At 45.5% G+C, this 18,820-nt stretch overlaps 1 protein-coding gene across 1 annotated transcript in view; it reads left to right on the top strand.

Moving 5' to 3' along the window:
- Nucleotides 1-18,820, top strand: part of LOC130119126 (sodium channel protein type 4 subunit alpha B-like) — a 256,811-nt gene that overhangs the window by 50,783 nt on the left and 187,208 nt on the right. The window contains exon 5 of the mRNA XM_056287542.1: nucleotides 8,462-8,590. Within this exon, the coding sequence (XP_056143517.1) occupies nucleotides 8,462-8,590 (129 nt within the window). The remainder of the gene's footprint in view (nucleotides 1-8,461; nucleotides 8,591-18,820) is intronic.

Here is an 18,820-nt window from a genome sequence, read left to right as displayed (position 1 = left end):
ACCACAGTGCACAGCTAACCTAGCCAGGTCGGCTAGCATCAAAACCGAAAAAAATAACCTCTCTGTCAGATAATTTAACATTCACTCACTAACCAACAAGGGACTCCTACTTCATGATCTGCTGAATGATCGTATGTTTGATTTTCTATGCTTGACTGAGATGTGGCAACAACCAAATTACTTCTCACAGTTTAATCAAACTATTCCTCCTGGGTTTGTGTCCACCTGCAAATCCCGTGACCCCGGCGGGGAGGGGGGGGGGTTGCGATACTTTACAGTGGAAAGTGGAACGTGTCTTCCATAACTGTGCCTGTGCATGTTTCATTTGAGTCCTTTGCCCTACAAAATCAATGGGCCAAATCCTACCAGACTAGCCACTGTTTATCGACCGCCGAAGCCCAATAACAATTTCTTAAACGAACTTTCTGTTTTTCTAACCTTTTAACTTTCTTTGTCTCCTAATGTAATGTTGCTGGGATGGGTGATTTTAATATACACATGGACAATTACATTATATTACAGTCATTTAGCTAATGCTTTTATCCAAAGCGACTTACAGTAAGTGCATCATTTAAAATAGGAGATCAGGAGAACTACTCATCATCAGAGGCCATAAGTGCATCTAAACAAGCATCTAAGAGCAAAACCGGTGCTAAAGTAAAAGCCCAAGAGATTTTTTTTTTTTTAATGAGTGAATACAATAAGTGCTAAGAGTGAGTGGTGAGTGAGAAAGATAGGAAGGTACTTGGTGTGTCATCTGGACAGAAGAAAGACAAGGAGACTTGGTGGTACTCGCTCAGGTTGTCAGCCATTGTTACTTTCTGAAGCGCAACTTTAGAAACATATCTTGAAAATTACATCATCTAAAACGCTCTCACATCATATCTAAATCTAAAGGGAGACACGTGTACATTGCACCCGGTCTTAAAGCAATACACACACAAATGTTGCATCCAGTCTTAATGTGTTGTCATTTATCGGCCGTTATAAACACCGATGCCGATTTATCTGCAATTAGCTCATATCGGCTGATAATATCAGCACACTGATGTATTTTGATTTGATTTTGATATACTTTAATCATCCCGGTAGGTAAATTACAGTCTCAGAGTACTGTGGACAATATCCACAGTACTATCACAAGGGAATTTACATTATGCCTGGACTGTTTTGGATTACAACAATATGTTGATTTTCCTATGCACTCCAAAGCACACATACCTGATATGATTTGCTGCTCTGGTGTAACTCCTCTTAACTGCAATGCATCTGATTTGCCCATTTCCGACCACAAGTTAGTGTCTTGCGATGTTATTTTAACTGTATTCAAAACACGTTTGTAACGCTCCATCTCGTTCCGTAACATTAATATTTATTTATCTGATCTTACTAGTGGAACTGATAACCTCCTCAGCAAAGACAATTCATCCAACCCAGGCAAACTGGTCTCTCATTACAACAATGGCCTTTATAGTCTTTTAAACAATCTTGCTCTTTTAAAAACCCAGTTTAAAGCTAAAGGCTGTTGCCTGGAATGCCTTTATACGAAAACTGGCCTTGTTGTTCATAAAAACATGTATAATGACCACATAGTTCATTATAAGGAAGCGCTGTCCACAGCTAAATCATCTTATTACGCAAATTTAATTAGATCAGGTGAAGGGAACACTAGAACCCTGTTTTCCATGGTAAACAATATTTTACAGCCACCAGACACTCTTACACCTCACCTGTATTCAGTTGCTCAATGTAACGCCTTCATGACCTTTTTTATTGCCAAAATTGAAAATGTTCATCAGCAATTGACCTCGTCAAACAATACTGCATACAGTTCATCTTATTCACCCTTCTATGTTCCCCTCTGTTCTTCACTACCTTCTTAAACTCCCAACTGTTGCAGAAATATCTGGTCTTATTCGCAAATCCAAATCATCTACCTGTCATTTAGACCCCCTTCCTACTCATTTAGTAAAAGCCTGTCTACCTTCTCTATCCTCTTTAATAACTTATATCATACATTCCTCCCTTACCTCTGGTCTTGTTCCCTCATCTCTCAAAACAGCTGCTATAACTCCAATACTCACAAAACCTGGTGCAGACCCCAACAATTTGAATAATTTTTGCCCAATCTCAAATTTACCATTTCTAAATTTACCTTTTCTAAAACACTTGAAAGAACAGTCACATCTCAGGTACACGCTCACTTGACTAATAACAATCTGTTTGAACAATTCCAGTCTGGTTTTCGGTCCATGCACAGTACGGAGGCAGCCTTGGTGAAAATCACTAATGATTTTTTCATGGCAGCTGACTCTGGGTTCTTAACCATACTTGTCCTCCTTGATCTCAGTGCACCCTTTGATACCATCTCACACAACATCCTCCTAGAAAGATTAGCTTCCATTGGAACAACTGGCACCCCCCCTTGACTGGTTTCAAGCCCTGCACCCCCCGCCCAACCTCTTCGCTCTGCTGCTTTGGGACGCCTGGTTGCCCTGTCGCTCAGAGGCCCCTGCTGCCGACCAACCCGGTCACGGCTCTTTTCTGTCCTGGCCCCACAATGGCGGAATGAACTCCCCACTGATGTCAGGATGGCGGAGTTGCTGCCCATCTTTAGGGGTAGTTTGAAAACTCAGCTCCTCAAGAACTACTGCCCGGTTACTTGTTCTTAGCACATATTGTATTCACTCATTTAAAAAAAAATCTCTTGCACTTTTATTTTAGCACTGGTTTTGCTCTTAGATGCTTGCTTAGAGAGAAGATGCACTTATGACCTCTGATGACTAGTAGTTCTCCTGATTTCCTACGTTAAAGCACTTATTGTAAGTCACTTCGAATAAAAGCGTCGGCTAAATGAATGTAATGTAATGTAATTTAATTTCTCTGTCCGCACTCAGTTTGTCCACCTTGAAAATTTGAGGTCTCTGTCCTTTCCTGTTACTACCGGTGTTCTCCAGGGCTCTGTATTGGGACCCCTCATATTTATTATTTACTGACTACCTCAAGGCCACATTTTCAGGAAATTTGGCATTCAATTTCACTGCTACGCGGATGACACCCAGCTTTATCTATCTATCAAACCTATCTCCACTCTTCCGCCCACTTCCCTTTCTTTTAACTAATTTATTTCTGATTTTTCCCTTTTTTCTCACAATTTAGTGGCCAATTGAACCCTATTTTAGTTCAAACACCCACCCTCATACTACACGCATTCGCCAACTGCATCTCTCCGGCCGGCAGTCTCGAAGGAGACGCCTCCCCACTTTCGTGATGAGGTGAATCCAGGCCGAACCACTGCTTTTTCTGACACACACAGAAACGCGTTCATACCACTTCCTCCAACTTAAAAGTGATAAAACTGAGGTCCTCCTAGTTGGCACTAAATCTGCTTTGGCCAAAACTGATTGTTTTTCTCTTACTATTGACAATTCTATAGTTCCCCCATCGCCTCAGGTTAAGAGTCTGGGTGTCATCCTGGACAGCACATTATCTTTTGAAGCCCACATCAACAATGTTACTTGGTCTGCATACTTCCACCTACACAATATTAATCATCTTTGGCCATCACTTACACCTAAAAGCACAGCCATACTCACTCACACCCTGGTTACATCCCGTATTGACTACTGTAATTCTATCCTCGTTGGTCTTCCCCTCAAGTGTCTTCATAAGCTTCAATTGGTCCAGAATTCAGCTGCCCGTATCATTACCAGAACTCGTTCCATAGATCTCCTGTTCTTCAGCAACTCCATTGGCTCCCTGTTAAATACCGTATTGACTTCAAGATCCTGCTCCTCACCTTTTAAGGCCCTTAATAACTTAGCTCCTTCATATCTTTCCGAATTCCTTCATATCCACACGCCGTCCCGCATTCTCCGGTCCTCTTCTGCTCTCCAACTCACTACACCATCAGTTGTTCTGCCCCCTGCCTATGGAACTCTCTCCCACAATAAATTTGCAACACTGACTCTCTTTCAACCTTCAAATACCATCTCAAAACGTATCTTTTCAAACTGGCATATTCAGTCTGATCCATACTTCATTGAGTTTTGTGCAGATGATGATTTTATACTTATCTATTGTATTAACTTTTTATTGTCTACCCTGCTTTGTTTTGATTTTATACAGTCTGATACATTGCTGCTTGTTTTTTTTACTGTGTTCTGAAAGACGCCCATAGTGTTCTGAAAGGTGCCCAGAAATAAAAATGTATGACTGTGAGGAAGGTGGCTCTGCTAACCTATGAGGTGGTGCCAGAAGCCCATCGACAGAAATTCAGGTCTCTGCAGCGAAAATCAAGTAAAACTTTCCTTGATTTGGCTAGGCAACAGGAGGTTGTGTTTGACAGGTGGTTAGCAAGCACTAACACTCACACCTTTCAAGAGTTGTGGAAACTTATGCTGGTGGAGCAGTACTAAACCAGTTTACCCCAGCATATGGAGATGCATCTAAATGAGATGGGCATTACTGAGTTAAGAAAAGCTGCTATGCTAGCAGATTCTTATGAGTTAACTCACAGAGAAGTGCCATGGAAAGGGAAGTTTGGCAGTCAGGATAAGAGGCAGGCTGCAACTGACAGGCCTGGTGAGGCTGCCATGACAAAATCTACTCCCGCTTCTGTTCAGTGTCCAGGGCCAGGGAAAAGATATGAGAATCCTTGTTTTTTCCAAAAAGATGTCATCTGCCATTATTACAGTAAACCTGGCCATATAAAGTCCAATTGTCCCGGTCTCAAGAGGAAAAATGGAGATGGGAAAATTGTGGGATTGATTAGCGCCCAGACTCAGATCGGTCCCTGTGAAGTGGACAGTTTGTACCTGCCTTCCTGCCCAATAGTGAAGGGGTTTGAAGGTTTTTTTTTGTCAAAAGGGGAAGTTTCTGGTGCACCCGATAGCGAAATGGCCCTTATATCAATTTTGAGGGACACGGTGCCACACAGTCCTTAAGTTCAGGGTGTCATAGACCTACCGCCCGCCACCTATTTAAAAGCTTCGATCCCAGTGAAGGGGGTAGGAGGTGGTTTTGTTAGTGCCCCTCTGCACAAAGTATTTCTGGCATCTGACATTGTAAATGGACTGGTAGTGGTGGATATTGTTCCTTCCTTGCCGATTGAAGGGGTTGAGTGAGACACCTTGTGACATCCCCAAGACCATGGCTTTTGAGAGAGAACATCCTGAGGCATTTACGGCATGTGTGGTGACACGTGCTCAGGCTCTGGCTGCTGAAAAGGGAAATTCCAGCGAGCAGGATGAACTGTCTGGTGGTTTGGCTGACACCTTTTTTACTAGACTAGCTGAGGTGTCCCCCTGCTCCCAGTTTTCTCTTGAAGCCCTTATATCAGAGCAAGGAAAAGATCCTTCTGTTGCTCCATTAAGACAGACGGCTGATAACGCTGAGGACGTGAAGTCTGTGGCTAAAGGTTTCTTTCGCCAATATGGAGTCTTGTTGAGTAAGTGGCAGCCTCATGATCGCCCTGTGGATGAACCGTAGACTGCTATGACCCAAATTGTGTTGCCTTAGAGTTTCAGGAAGGAAGTTCTGTGTTTAGCCCATCAAGTACCCTTAGCAGGTCATTTAGGCATTCATAAAACTCAAAAGAAAATCAGTAGACATTTCTACTGGCCCAAAATGCATAAAGACGTGATTTCGTATGGTTGTAGCTGTCATGTTTGTCAGGTTGTGGGCAAGCCCAACCAGACAATTCCAGTTGCTCCTCTCTGCCCTCTACCTGTCATGGAGGAACCTTTCTCAAGAGTACTTATTGATTGTGTGGCCCTTTGCCAAAAACTATGAAAAGGAATGAGTATCTCCTGACTATTATGGATGTGGCCACCAGATTTCCGGAGGTGGTGCCATTGAAACCAGTTAAGACCAAGGTCATAGTGGAGGCTCTGCTCCATTTCTTTTCTTGGGTAGGTTTAGCACTAGAAGTCCAACATGATCGTGGGTCCAACTTCACTTCTGGTGTATTCCAGGAGGTGATACACGAGCTGGGAGTTAAACAAATTATGTCATCTGCCTATCATCCTCAGGCCCATGGTGTAATCGAGAGGTACCATCACACTTTAAAGTCTATGATTGAGACATATTGTGTTGGTTACTCAAATGACTGGGATGTAGCTATGCCATTTTTATTGTTTGCTGTCATAGAATCGGTGAATGAGGCTACAGGTTTTAGCCCTTTTAAGCTGGTTTATGGACATCAAGTGAGAGGGCCACTGAAGATGGTGAAAGAACAGCTGTTGCAGTCAGCTTTGCAGAAAGTTGCTCCTGGTGGGGTTTGGCAGTATGTAGAGTCCTTCAAGGACCGGCTGCATGCAGCTTGTGACTTGGCCAGGAGTAACTTGGAAGCAGCTAATGGAAAGATGAAGGCTCACTATGACAAAAAGGCAGTGAAGCGTACCTTCAAAGCAGGAGACCAGGTTCTAGTGTTGTTGCTCATGAGTGGAGGTAAGCTGGGGGTCAAATTCTATGGTCCATATACGGTTATCAGGAAGGTGGGTGATTGCAATTATGTTGTTGAGACTATGTCGCATCAATCTCTTGAAACCTTATTATACTCGTGACACTCCTTCTGCTGTGTGTATCACATCTCAGGTTACTGTGGAAGAGGAGGAGAGTGAGGATGATGGGGTTGGTTGGGTCAGTTGAACCAGTTACAGCTGGGCTTAAGAATTCTAATGCCCTGGCCAATCTCAGAGAGCCACTGAGTCATCTCACCACAGAGCAGAAAGAGGATGTATTACATCTAGTGGATCAGTACAGTCCTCTGTTTAGACATACCCCCGGCTTAACAAATTTACTAACCCATGATGTAAACACTGGTGAGGTAAGCCCCATTAAACAACATCCATACCAGATTAACCCACAAAAATGGGCTCAGGTGAAACCAGAGTTGCTCTACATGGAAGAAATTGGTGTGATCGAGCAAGGCTGAAGTGAATGGAGTTCTCCCTTAGTCCCTGTTCCCAAGCCCTATTTAACTGTGCGTCCTTGCATTGATTACTGCAAGATAAATAATGTAACTAAAACAGATGCATATCCTATACCCAGACTGGAGGACTGTATTGATAAGATTGGCAGTGCACAGTATGTGTTGAAATTTGACTTGTCAAAGGGCTACTGGCAAGTCCAGTTGACAGAAGGGGCAAAAGGACAGGACCAGGACAGGACAAGACCAAGACAAAACGAGACAAGACAAGACTTTATTAATCCCCAGAGGGAAATTCAGGCGTCAAAGCAGCAACAGCAATGAGAATGAAACACAGGAGAGGTACAGGTGTGATGAGTAAGAGTCCAGAAGCAAATAAGACAATGAAAGAATAAGAATAAAAATAAAGAGAAAATGAAACAGTGAGCTGCAGGCCCTAGATATCTGCACAAGATGTATGACTGAGATGAGTGAACATATGTAGAGTCTATCAATAAATAGACACAATATATCAATCTCTATCAATAAACATACATGTGCATATACAAATATTAAAGAATGAACAAATGAAAGAAAGAATGAATAAATGAATCGTCGTTGACGTCTCTCGTGTCCGAGGATCCATTCCAAGATATAGAAAAAAAAACTCTTGGAGCCATTCGCTAAAGCCTTGATTAAAGTGGTGATCAGGTTGCGACGCTGGTCCACACTGCTTGGGCTGGGAGGATCTAGTTCCGTGGTAACACAAGAGTGAAGACGATGGGATCCGCCACAGGTTGCACCCAAGTGATGATCGGATTGGGAGTCTGGACTGCCCACTTGTTAGGCACTTGCGAGCCAGGGATGTGTGGGATTTTTATAACTGCCAGTCCGTGGTCCCGTTAGGCTTTAGCCAGCTGAGTGCTGCCCAGGTTATGCCAACTCCACAAGTGAAGTCCGGTCAATACCACGAGGAGGGGCCTATCCGGGGTTTGTCATGCATGCAGGAATCGGTAGCCTGAACCTTTCAGCCTACATCACATGACGCTTCAGCAACCCACATGTATTGATTGATTGATAAATGGATCAATCAATCAATGAAAGAATAAATGAATAAAAGAATGAAAGAATGAATGAATGAATGAATGAGTCCACATGCAAGTGCACCGGGGTCCATAAAAGTCAAAAGTAAGAAACAGTCGGTGCAGGTCTTAAAGTTCTCGCATGGGGTCAAGGCTTGGTTGTGGAACCTGATGGCTACTGGAACAAAGGACTGGCGAAGGTGCCGAGGAAGGATGAGTGTGTGGCTGAACGTGCTCCTCATCTTTGCTAGCTCATCATAGAGGGGATGGGAAGGGTTCTCCAGGATAGCATCTAGCTCAGCGTCCAGTACTAGAACTTAGACTTTAACTTGAAAAAGGCATTTGAAGGATATCGCTCATTCTGCTCTCAGCATGTTTAAAGGCAAGAAACTCTGATTCATAACATTCTTTAAGAGATGTAATGCTATTTATTGTTAATGTTTTAATATGTTGTCTGTCTTCTTTCTAGATATGTGTTTACAGCCATCTACACATTTGAAGCCACGGTTAAGGTTCTTTCCCGTGGCTTTTGTGTTGGAAGTTTCACTTTCCTGAGAGATCCCTGGAACTGGCTGGACTTCATGGTCATCAGCATGGCGTAGGATCCATTAACATAAACCACTGACAATACACAAACTACAAATACTGTCTCTACCAAATACAACACAGAACACAAAAACTACAAATACTACCTCGACTAAATTCAATATACAAATTACAGATGCTGCCTGTACCAAATACAACATACTGCATACCTGTAACTCACAATACACTGCATGCACTACTATCTTCAGTTCCATCATCAAACACATGCTACGAATCGAAACACTTTGACTTGTGGGCTTGTGAACAAGGTGAACAAGTCAACTTTAATGTATTGAAGCTCAAACTCAGTAAGACTACTCCTGCCCTATTTCCCCATTTCACTCAATAGACCAGTCATATCTATACATATATGTATACATATGTGGATATATATATATACGTGTGTGTGTGTGTGTGCGTGCGCACGCACACACACACACCTCTTTCACCTCAACAGTCTTGAGTAAACACTTCTGAATGCACACAGCCTCATCTTTCTGATTCACACCAAGTTCTTCTCTTTTAGAGCTAGAGGGTTTGATTGGTGCATCTTGAGGGTTAACCACTAGAGGACCCTCACTGTTACTTTACATTGGCTTGCAATGAGCGAGACTACTCTTTTAAAAAGCAGTAGCAGGAATGAGGGTCAGTCTGCCAAAATGTGAAACCAAAATAAAAGACACAACTATATATTTATTCTAGACTAACAGTATAAATAGAAACTTTATTTTAACTAACAAGTAAAGCTTCAGTCAAGTCGATGCAAGTCAATTTTATTTATACAGCCCAATATCATCCATCCATCCATTATCCACACCGCTTATCTTACTCTCAGGGTTGCGGGGATTGCTATCCCAGCAATCATTGGGCAGCGGGTGGGGACACACCCTGGACAGGCCGCCAGGTCAATATCACAAGTTACACATGTGCCTTAGGGGGCTTTACAGCAACACAACGTCCTGTCCTTAAACCTTCACATCAGATAGGGAACAACTCCCTGAAACCTTTAACAGGGAGAAACAACAGGGAGAACCCTCAGGGAGAGCACCAGAGGAGGACCTCTCTCCCAAGTCGCATAACGTGACATGATGTTGTGTTTACACGATTTACACAATACAACACTGAAAGACGATAACACAATTATAATGGAATTATAAAATATATGAAGAATATGATGAGGAGGATGCCAAGCAGTGTCCAGACGCCACCAGAACATCCCAGGACCCGAGCCACGTGACCAACATCACCATGTAGACCAAAACAAAAAACAAAAAAAACACACATTAGTCACACATCTTATTGAGAGAAGGAGATGACATTAAAACTGGACAACAAAATTATATGGATTTATAAGATATAAAAATAAAATATAATGAGGGGGATGCCAAGCATTGTCCAGGTGGTGACCATGGAGACCTGGAAGGAGAACAGACGACACCTGCATACAAGGGCGACCCACATCACACCATTCACACACACAGAAGAAGAGAAAACAGAAGACATCATTCAGAGAGTGAAAAGACATGTGAGAGAAGAGAACAGTTTCCAATAGTCAATAATTTATGCTCTATAATCTATACATTATAATTTATACTCTATAATCTATACATTATAAACTACACTGTAATCTACACTCTATAATATATATACTATAATGGATACACTATAATCTATACTCTATAATCTGGTCGGCAGAACAGTGGTTGGTAAATTCATTGAGACAGAAACCGACCTGCCATGCAGTACAGGTTGTGAAGCACGTAACTTAAAAGACAACTAATTGTAAGCTAAGGTAAAAATTAGATATAAGTTTGGATTTAAAGGACTCAACAGACTCTGACTGTCTGATGGCAGCAGGCAGGTTATTCCACAAGTTAAAACAATGGTCCTCCTATTTCCATATTATTTTTTAAAACTGCAATTTCTAAGATTTTGTATTATTTTCTCCATTTGAAATGTCTTGAGGATACGGTGATTGTGTTGTCTGTCCAACACAACACAACGGGTGTTGTGTTCTTATGGCACACTAAATGTGACATCACTCACCTGGGCCATCTCTACTTCCCCTGAACAAGGAACAAGGTGACTGAGGTTGTGAGAGTTCCTTCTCCCCTTCCACTATGCTTTCCTAGGATTAGACCAGAGTAGTATGTTGTGGGAACTGCTGAGGCAACGATGTTACGGCAGCATTATAAGCAGCAGACAAATGATGCCGTAATCCCCCGTTTAGAGAGGGTTGTGTCTCTGACTTCTCTTTCCAACTGTCCGGTCTCCCTGTCTAGAAATTATACACTGCTCAAAAAAATAAAGGGAACACATAAGCAATGCAATGTAGCTCCAAGTCAATCACACTTTTGAGATATCAACCTGTCCAGTTAGGAAGCAACACTGATTTGTGAATCAATTTCACCTGTTGGTAAATTGTCTAATTTCCACCAGGTGGAAATTAGACAATTTGCAAGACAGCCCCTATAAAAGGAATGGATTTGCAGGTGGTGGCCACAGACCATTTGCCTGTCCTCATCTTTTCTGGCCGATCTTTGGTTAGTTTTTCATTTTGCTAGTGCCCTCACCACTAGAGGTGGCATGAGGCGGTATCTGCAACCTACAGAAGTTGCTCAGGTAGTGCAGCTCATCCAGGATGGCACATCAATGCGTGCTGTGGCAGGAAGATTTGATGTGTCTCCCAGCACAGTGTCCAGAGCATGGAGGAGGTACCAGGAGACAGGCCAGTACACCAGGAGACGTGGAGGGGGCCGCAGGAGGACAACAACCCCGCAGCAGGACCGCTATCTGGTCCTTTGTGCAAGGAGGAACAGGAGGAGCACTGCCGGAGCCCTACAAAACGACCTTCAACAGGCCACTAATGTGCAGGTTTCTGCTCAAACAGTGAGAAACAGAATGCATGAGGATGGTATGAGGGCCCGACGTCCACAATTGGGGCCTGTGCTCACAGCCCAACACCGTGCAGCCCGATTGACCTTTGCCAGAGAACATCTTGGTTGGCAGATTTGCCATTGGCGCCCTGTGCTCTTCACAGATGAGAGCAGGTTCACACTGAACACATGTGACAGACGTGAGAGAGTCTGGAGACGCTGTGGAGAACGTTCTGCTGCCTGCAACATCCTCCAGCATGACCGGTTTGGCGGTGGGTCAGTGATGGTCTGGGGAGGCATATCCTTGGAGGGCCGCACAGACCTCTACGTGCTAGCCAGAGGTACCATGACTGCCATTAGGTACCGGGATGAGATCCTCAGACCCATTGTCAGACCATATGCTGGTGCAGTGGGCCCTGGGTTCCTGCTCATGCATGACAATGCTCGTCCTCATGTGGCCAGAGTGTGTCAGCAGTTCCTGTATGTCAAGGGCATTGATGCTATGGACTGGCCTGCACGTTCCCCAGACCTGAATCCAATCGAGCACCTCTGGGACATCATGTCTCGTACCATCCGCCAACGCGATGTCGCACCACAGACTGTCCAGGAGTTGACCGATGCCCTGATCCAGGTCTGGGAGGAGATCCCTCAGGAGACCATCCGTCGTCTCATCAGGAGCATGCCCAGACGTTGTAGGGAGTGCATACAGGCACGTGGAGGCCACACACACTACTGAGCCTCATTTTGAATCGTCTTGAAGAATTTCCTCAGAAGTTGGATCAGCCTATGTTCTCATTTTCCACTTTGATTTTGAGTATGATTCTGAATCCAGACCTTAATGGGCTAATGATTTTGATTTCCATTGATCATTCTTAGGTTATTTTGCTCTAAACACATTCCTCTGTCTATTAAATAAAGATTTTCAGCTGAAATATTTCATTCATCGAGGTCTATATTGTGTTTTTAGGTGTTCCCTTTATTTTTTTGAGCAGTGTATGTATCAGTCCTAAAGAACTGTGGTTTGTTTGTTGTAAATGAGTGTAAACCACTGAGTCCTGCCCCAAGAGGTTCACTCTCCTATGTTGTGCCATGCGTTTGTGTAGTGGCTGCTTAAGAGTGTCTCCTCTGTCAACATTTATATTTTAGCAAATTGCTGTAAACTTAATTAACTACAAACCAGCAACCATGGTCACTCATTATCATCAAGTTTTTTTTTTTAAATTTCCCCCTTTTTTTCCCAATGGTACCTCACCAATTACCCCACCTTTGAACCGTCCCGGTCGCTGCTCCACCCCCTCTGATGATGCGGGGAGGGCTGAAGACTACCACGTCTCCTCCAATACATGCATCCCCCCAGTTTCCCCTCCTCCCGAACAGGTGCCCCGACCAACCAGAAGAGGCGCTAGTGCAGCGACCAGAACACATACCCACATCCGGTGTGGGTTCCATTTCTGCTCAGGTACAATATCGACTCGGGGGTCCTTCGACTACATATGATGTCACGGATTGTGTTACTAGCTAGCGTTGTTTAACGCTAGCTTTATAGTTATTTAGCTGTGTGTTTTTTCCAAAGACCCGAGCTGCGTCTAAGGAGCAGGGCTGCAGGCACAGGACAAGCGAACGCACGCAGGGGCCGAAGGCCTGAGCTGCGTCTATCATCAATCTACTGTTTCCCACTGTTCCTAAACTAAACTAGCCCCTACCCAAACCCCTACTCAATCATAATGCGTGAAGTAGTGATGTCATCTGTAGCCGCAAGACCCTGAGCACATCCAGTAGGACGAGTAGATCAAGTACTCACACTGGCTTCCCACCCGCAGACACAGCCAGTTGTGTCTGTACAGACACCCGACCAGGCCGGAGGTAACACGGAGATTTGAACTGAAGCTCCCTGTGTTGGTAGGCAATGGAATAGACCGCTATGCTACCCGGGCGCCCATCATCAAGTTTTTTAGTTAATCATGACAAACTCATCATATCCTCAGACAGCCAAGTAACATAGTATTTTAGCTAGCTAGCTATGGCAGTAATATCCACAGCCAGTGCCATTTTGCTAGGCTGCCTGGTTTTGACTTTTGTGTTGAGCTAGACGAGTCATCTCTGTGAACTCAGTCACACATTGGAAAGTGGTCTCATCTAGATGCGACGTGAGTCTCTGTTGGATCTGCTCCTCTTTTGCTTTCAAAGCATCGATAGTAAAATTAGTTTGTCTCACCTGTTCCTTCAACAGCTGGCTCTGTGCCTTCTGGAGGATCTTGTTAGCTCGGTGGCCCTTGACCAAAGAGTTCATATGTAGGCTCATACATGTAATCCCACTCTGTCTGCATCTGAGGCTGAATCTCAGGTGGTTCCTGTAGTCTGCCACCTATGCGCCATTTGCTCATACTCGCGTACAAGTTTTAGGCAGTCCTCGCCGAAATGAGTCAAAATGTCTTTATGCATGCTCAATAATCCAGGTAAGAAAATCACAGAAGGTTGAATCAGTTCATCTGGATACAACATTTATACTGTGAAATTGAAATTGGTGATAGGGGACATTTGATTGATGGTGTTTACCGTAAACCTACACATACTGATCAGTCATCATCATCATCATCGGCGGTCACTTGGGGTTGAGTATGACTGTCCTCCTTCTTGGTCCTTGTGGGTCTTCAGGTGGGTGAAGAGGCCAATCCTGGAGCCGCATATTTTGGTGCAGTGTGGGCAGGGGTGGGCGGTGGTCGTCGTGGGATTGGTTTGGGCTTTTTTGGTGGAAACCCCCTCCTTTCTGAGTCTGCACTTGTCTTCTGCAGCATGGCGGAGATCATTATTATATAGTGCAGCTCCTTCCGGGACAAGTTTTCTCCAGGTCGCCGTGTTGGTTGCTGTGTCCTCCCAGGTCTTAGGGTCTATGTGGCATTTTTTGATGTTCGTTTGGATGTTGTCCTTATACCTTTTTCTTTTGACCTCCCGGGGCCCGTTGTCCTGTGAGAAGCTGGGAGTATAGGACTTGTTTTGGAATGCAAGAGTCAGGCAAACGGATGACATGGCCAGTCCATCTGAGCTTGGGCGATGGTGACAGTGATGGCGGGAATATTAGCCTCCTCCAGGATGCTGGTGTTGGTGCGTCTATCTTACCAGGTGATCTGGAGAATTTTTCAGAGGCACCTCTGATGATGTGCCTCTAGTGCCTTCAGGTGCCTGCTGTATGTGGTCCAGGATTCTGATCCATACAGTAGGGTGGGCAACACTACCGCTTTGTAGACCAGAATTTTCGTCCTGGCCTGGAGGTCACGGTTTTCAAAGACCCTTTTCCTCAGTCTTGAGAAAACTCCACTGGCACAACTGAGGCGGTGGTGTATTTCCTCATCAATATTAGCTTTGGAGGATTGGAGGCTTCCGAGATATGTAAAGTGTTCCACATTTTCCAGTCTAGTTTTGTCAACAGATAGTTGGGGGTGGAGCAGGGTTATTTGTGTTGGGTGGTGGCTGGTAAAGGATCTGGGTCTTTTTTATGTTAAGGGCCAGACCAAGCTGCTTGTATGTCTTGGCAAAAGCATCCAGAATGCACTGTAGATCGTCTTCTGAATGGGCCACGAGGGCATTGTCGTCAGCATACTGCAGCTCCATGATGGATATGGTGGTGGTTCTGCTTTTAGCCCTGAATCTGTTGATGTTCAGGAGTTGTCCGTCGGTTCTATACATGATTCTGACTCCTTGTGGCAGGTGTTTACCCATAAGATGGAGGATAGCAGAAATGAAAATGGAGAACAGGGTAGGAGCAATGACACAGCCCTGCTTGACTCCAGTGTGAACCCTGAAGGGTTTGTTTCATCTCCACTGCCACTGAGCACTGTTGCTGACATATTGTCATGCAATAGTCTCAGTAGCTGGATGTATTTGTCCAGGCAGCCAATTTTTGCCAGAACCAGCCACAGAGCCTGACGGTTCACAGAGTCAAAGGCTTTGGCGAGGTCTGTGAAGGCCATGTATAGTGGTTGATTTTGTTCCCAGAATTTTAATTGTAGTTGGCGAGCAATGAAAATCATGTCCATGGTACCTCTATTTGGGCAAAATCCACTCTGAGACTCGGGGAGAATGTTTTCTGACGGGGAGGAGTCTATTAGCCAAAACCTGGGCAAGAGTTTTCCCAGTAGTGGAAAGGAGGGAAATGCCACGGTAATTTCCGCAGTCTGCTTTGTGTCCCTTCTTAAAGATGGAGACAATGAGGGCATCCTTAAGTTGTGCAGGGATTTCCTCCTTTTCCCATATTTTGAGGAGCAGGGCGTGGATGTGACTAAGGAGAACTGGCCCACCATCCTTCGGGATTTCTGCTGGGAATGCAGTCAGGTCCAGCAGCCTTGTTGGTCTTCATCTTCCTTATGGCATCCTGCACCTCGTTCCGACTGGATGGTGCTCCCATATTCTCGTTGATGTGTCATTTAGGGAGTTGGTCAAGGGCCTCCATCTCAGGAGTTTTGTCCCTGTTCAGTAGCTCCTCATAATGTTCTTTCCATCTGTTGGTTATTGACTTACTATCTTTCAGCATTAGCCCATCTTTGGAGCGAATGGAGGCTAGGCAACGGTGGCTGGGGCCATATACTGCTCTTGTGGCATCGAAGAAACCTCAGGTATCCCCACAGTCAGGAAGCTGCTGGATCTCCAGAGCCTTCCTTGCCCACCACTGGTTCTTCAGTTGCCTAACCCGAGATTGAACAGTTGCCTTTGCTATGGCATGGGCTGTTCTTTTAGCCTTGCAGTTGATGTCATTTTGCCAGGCAATGAAGGTTTGCCACTTGATGTCAATGAGCTGTCGGATTTCATTGTCATTCTCATCGTACCAGTCTTGATGTTTCCGGGTTTTGTAGCCAAGGGTGCTTTTGCAGGAGTCCATGGTGATAGACTTAAGCAGGTCACAGTGTGTATCAATATCTTCTGGGTATTGCTTGGGCAGAGCAGTGCTGAGAGTAGCCCGGAGCTGTTCTTGAGAGGTGGTGTCACCCAGCCGTTCGATGTTGAGCTTTGGCCGGCACTGTCTTTTTTGCACCCTTCTTTTCCATGTGAGACTGATGGAAATGATGGAGCAGATGAGGCGGTGGTCTGTCCAGCAGTCATCCACACTGGTCATTGCTCTGGTGTTGAGCACATCATGGCGGTCTTTGGCGCGGACGACTATGTAATCGATGAGGTACCAGAGCTTAGAGCAAGGATGCATCCAGGATGTTTTGTTTATTCTTTTAGCGGAAAAGTGTTTTGGTGATGACCAGGCTGTGTTCTGAGCACTTTGATAGCAGTAATATGCCATTGGAGTTCGTGTTGCCAACTCCTTCCTTCCCTATTGTGCCTCTCCATAGATTGTGGTTTCATCCCACCCTGGCATTGAAATCTCCAAGCAGGATTAGCTTGTCCTCCTCGGGCACTTTGGTTAAGATGTTGTCCAGGTCAGCATAGAGGCCTCTTTCACGTCATCCTGTGCATCAAGTGTTGGAGCGTAGGCACTAATAACAGTGGGCTTTTGGCCACCTGCAAGCATCAGGCGTATAGACATAAGGCGTTCATTGATGCCCACAGGGAGTTCGGAGAGGTGGTCGATGAGGCTGTTCTTAATAGCAAAATCCACGCCGTGGATCCTTGGCTCATCAGCAGGTTTTCCTTTCCAAAAGAAAGTGTATCCACCTTTTTCCTCCTTCAGCTGCCCTTCATCAGCGAGTTGGGTTTCGGAGAATGCTGCAGTCTCCTTAGCTCCCTGGCGATGATGGCAATTCGCCTTTCGGGTCGATCACAGTGTTTATTGTCCATGAGGGTCCACACGTTCCAGGTTCCAATGTAAGTTTGCTTCTGTTTATGTTTCTGACCGCTTAGTGGTGATCCCTCTGGGTGCGGTAGCACAGACAGGAGTTTTCGAGGCAGGCTATGTTTAGGGCACCTTTTCCAGCCCCTTCCCCTACTGGGGTGAGCAGAGTGGATCCTAAATAGGGCTGCTCAATTGTGGGTGCAGCTGCCAAAAAGCTCTTTCTGCCTCAGCCCAAGAGCTTAACAACTGAATCAGACACCCATCATCTGTGTGTGAGGTTGTGGCTAGGAGCTGCCAGACTTCACGGTCCTGCCCCCGTCACCACTTCCTGACCGCCACAGGACTTTGTCCGGGATGTTAAACGGTCTGATTCCCTTTCGGGAGGATGCCTGTGCGTGGAATCCTTTAATGTGGGGAGGCTGGTGCACAGGCAGCCTCCACACAGTCCTTGGCATAGAAAGGCCAGGATCCAGTGGCATGGAGACCAAGACAACTGGGGGCCCTTCTTTGCTGCAGCCTTCTTCTGCCTTTGCAGCTGTTGTGGTGTTCCTCGCAGCCACCATCTTCTGCCCACTCCGCCATTGAGGACTTGGTTGCTATTAGCCCATAGCTGGGGCAGTGTTTGAGAGACGCCAGGGCATGTCCACACATCAGTGGGCCTGTGCGCCTTCTCTCCGGGGCCCACTGCTGCTCCGAGATCCCCTACAGTTTGGCCTGGGACCGCAAAGTACCTAGTTACTGTGTGTGGGCACGAGGAGGCACTGCAGGAGTCTTGGTGACAGAGAGGCTATGTACCGGCAGGAGGAGACTCACGCAGTCGGCTCCTCTTTTCACTGCCTACAAGAGGGCTAGCCAGCGGCAGGAGCTGAAAGCAGAAAGTAGCAAGCAGAAGCAGCATGCAGCATGCACTACTACCCCAGTACTACTGCACTGATGCGTCACACACACCCTGTGTGCTGAACACACTCACACACACACACACACACACACACAGATCAGTACTTAAGGTTTGACGCTCATCACCCATTGGAGCCCAAACTAGGAGTCATCAGCATGCCGTACCACTGAGCTGACAACGTCCCTTCCGACACGGGAGAAATCCCACATTAAACAGACCTTGATTAAGTGTGGTTATCATAACTGGGCGTCTGTCAAAGCCAGGGAGACGCCCAAACAGTGCACCAGCCAATCGAAGAGAGGAGAAGGACAACAGCTGCGTAAGTGTAAACCAGTGGTGATTCTGTATGTGGCAGGAGTGTCGGAACAGTTGAGACGCATATTTTCCAAAACCACATCTCAGTTGCTTTCAAACCCCAAAAAACGCTGCACCAGAAGTTGGTCCACCCCAAGGATCGGGTGCCCTGACAGAAACAGCATTGAAGTGCATGCTGTGAAGTGCCAGGAGGATTGCCATGACTTGTACTAAGCAGACGTTGGCCAAGAGGATGGCACAACTCATGAGGGCTAACACGTCAGGCCAGGACTCCACAGTCTACACCATCTACAGACCAGGGCTCCACAGTCTACACCATCTACAGGCCAGTGGCCACTCTTCCAAGGGTGACGATGTGCACATCCTTGATAGGGAGGAACG

This window comes from Lampris incognitus, chromosome 10 (assembly GCF_029633865.1).
Source record: "Lampris incognitus isolate fLamInc1 chromosome 10, fLamInc1.hap2, whole genome shotgun sequence".
In the NCBI taxonomy this organism is placed as follows: Eukaryota; Metazoa; Chordata; class Actinopteri; order Lampriformes; family Lampridae; genus Lampris; species Lampris incognitus.
The sequence above is the reverse complement of the archived record's forward strand: the minus strand, read 5'-3'. Positions and strand labels throughout refer to the sequence as shown.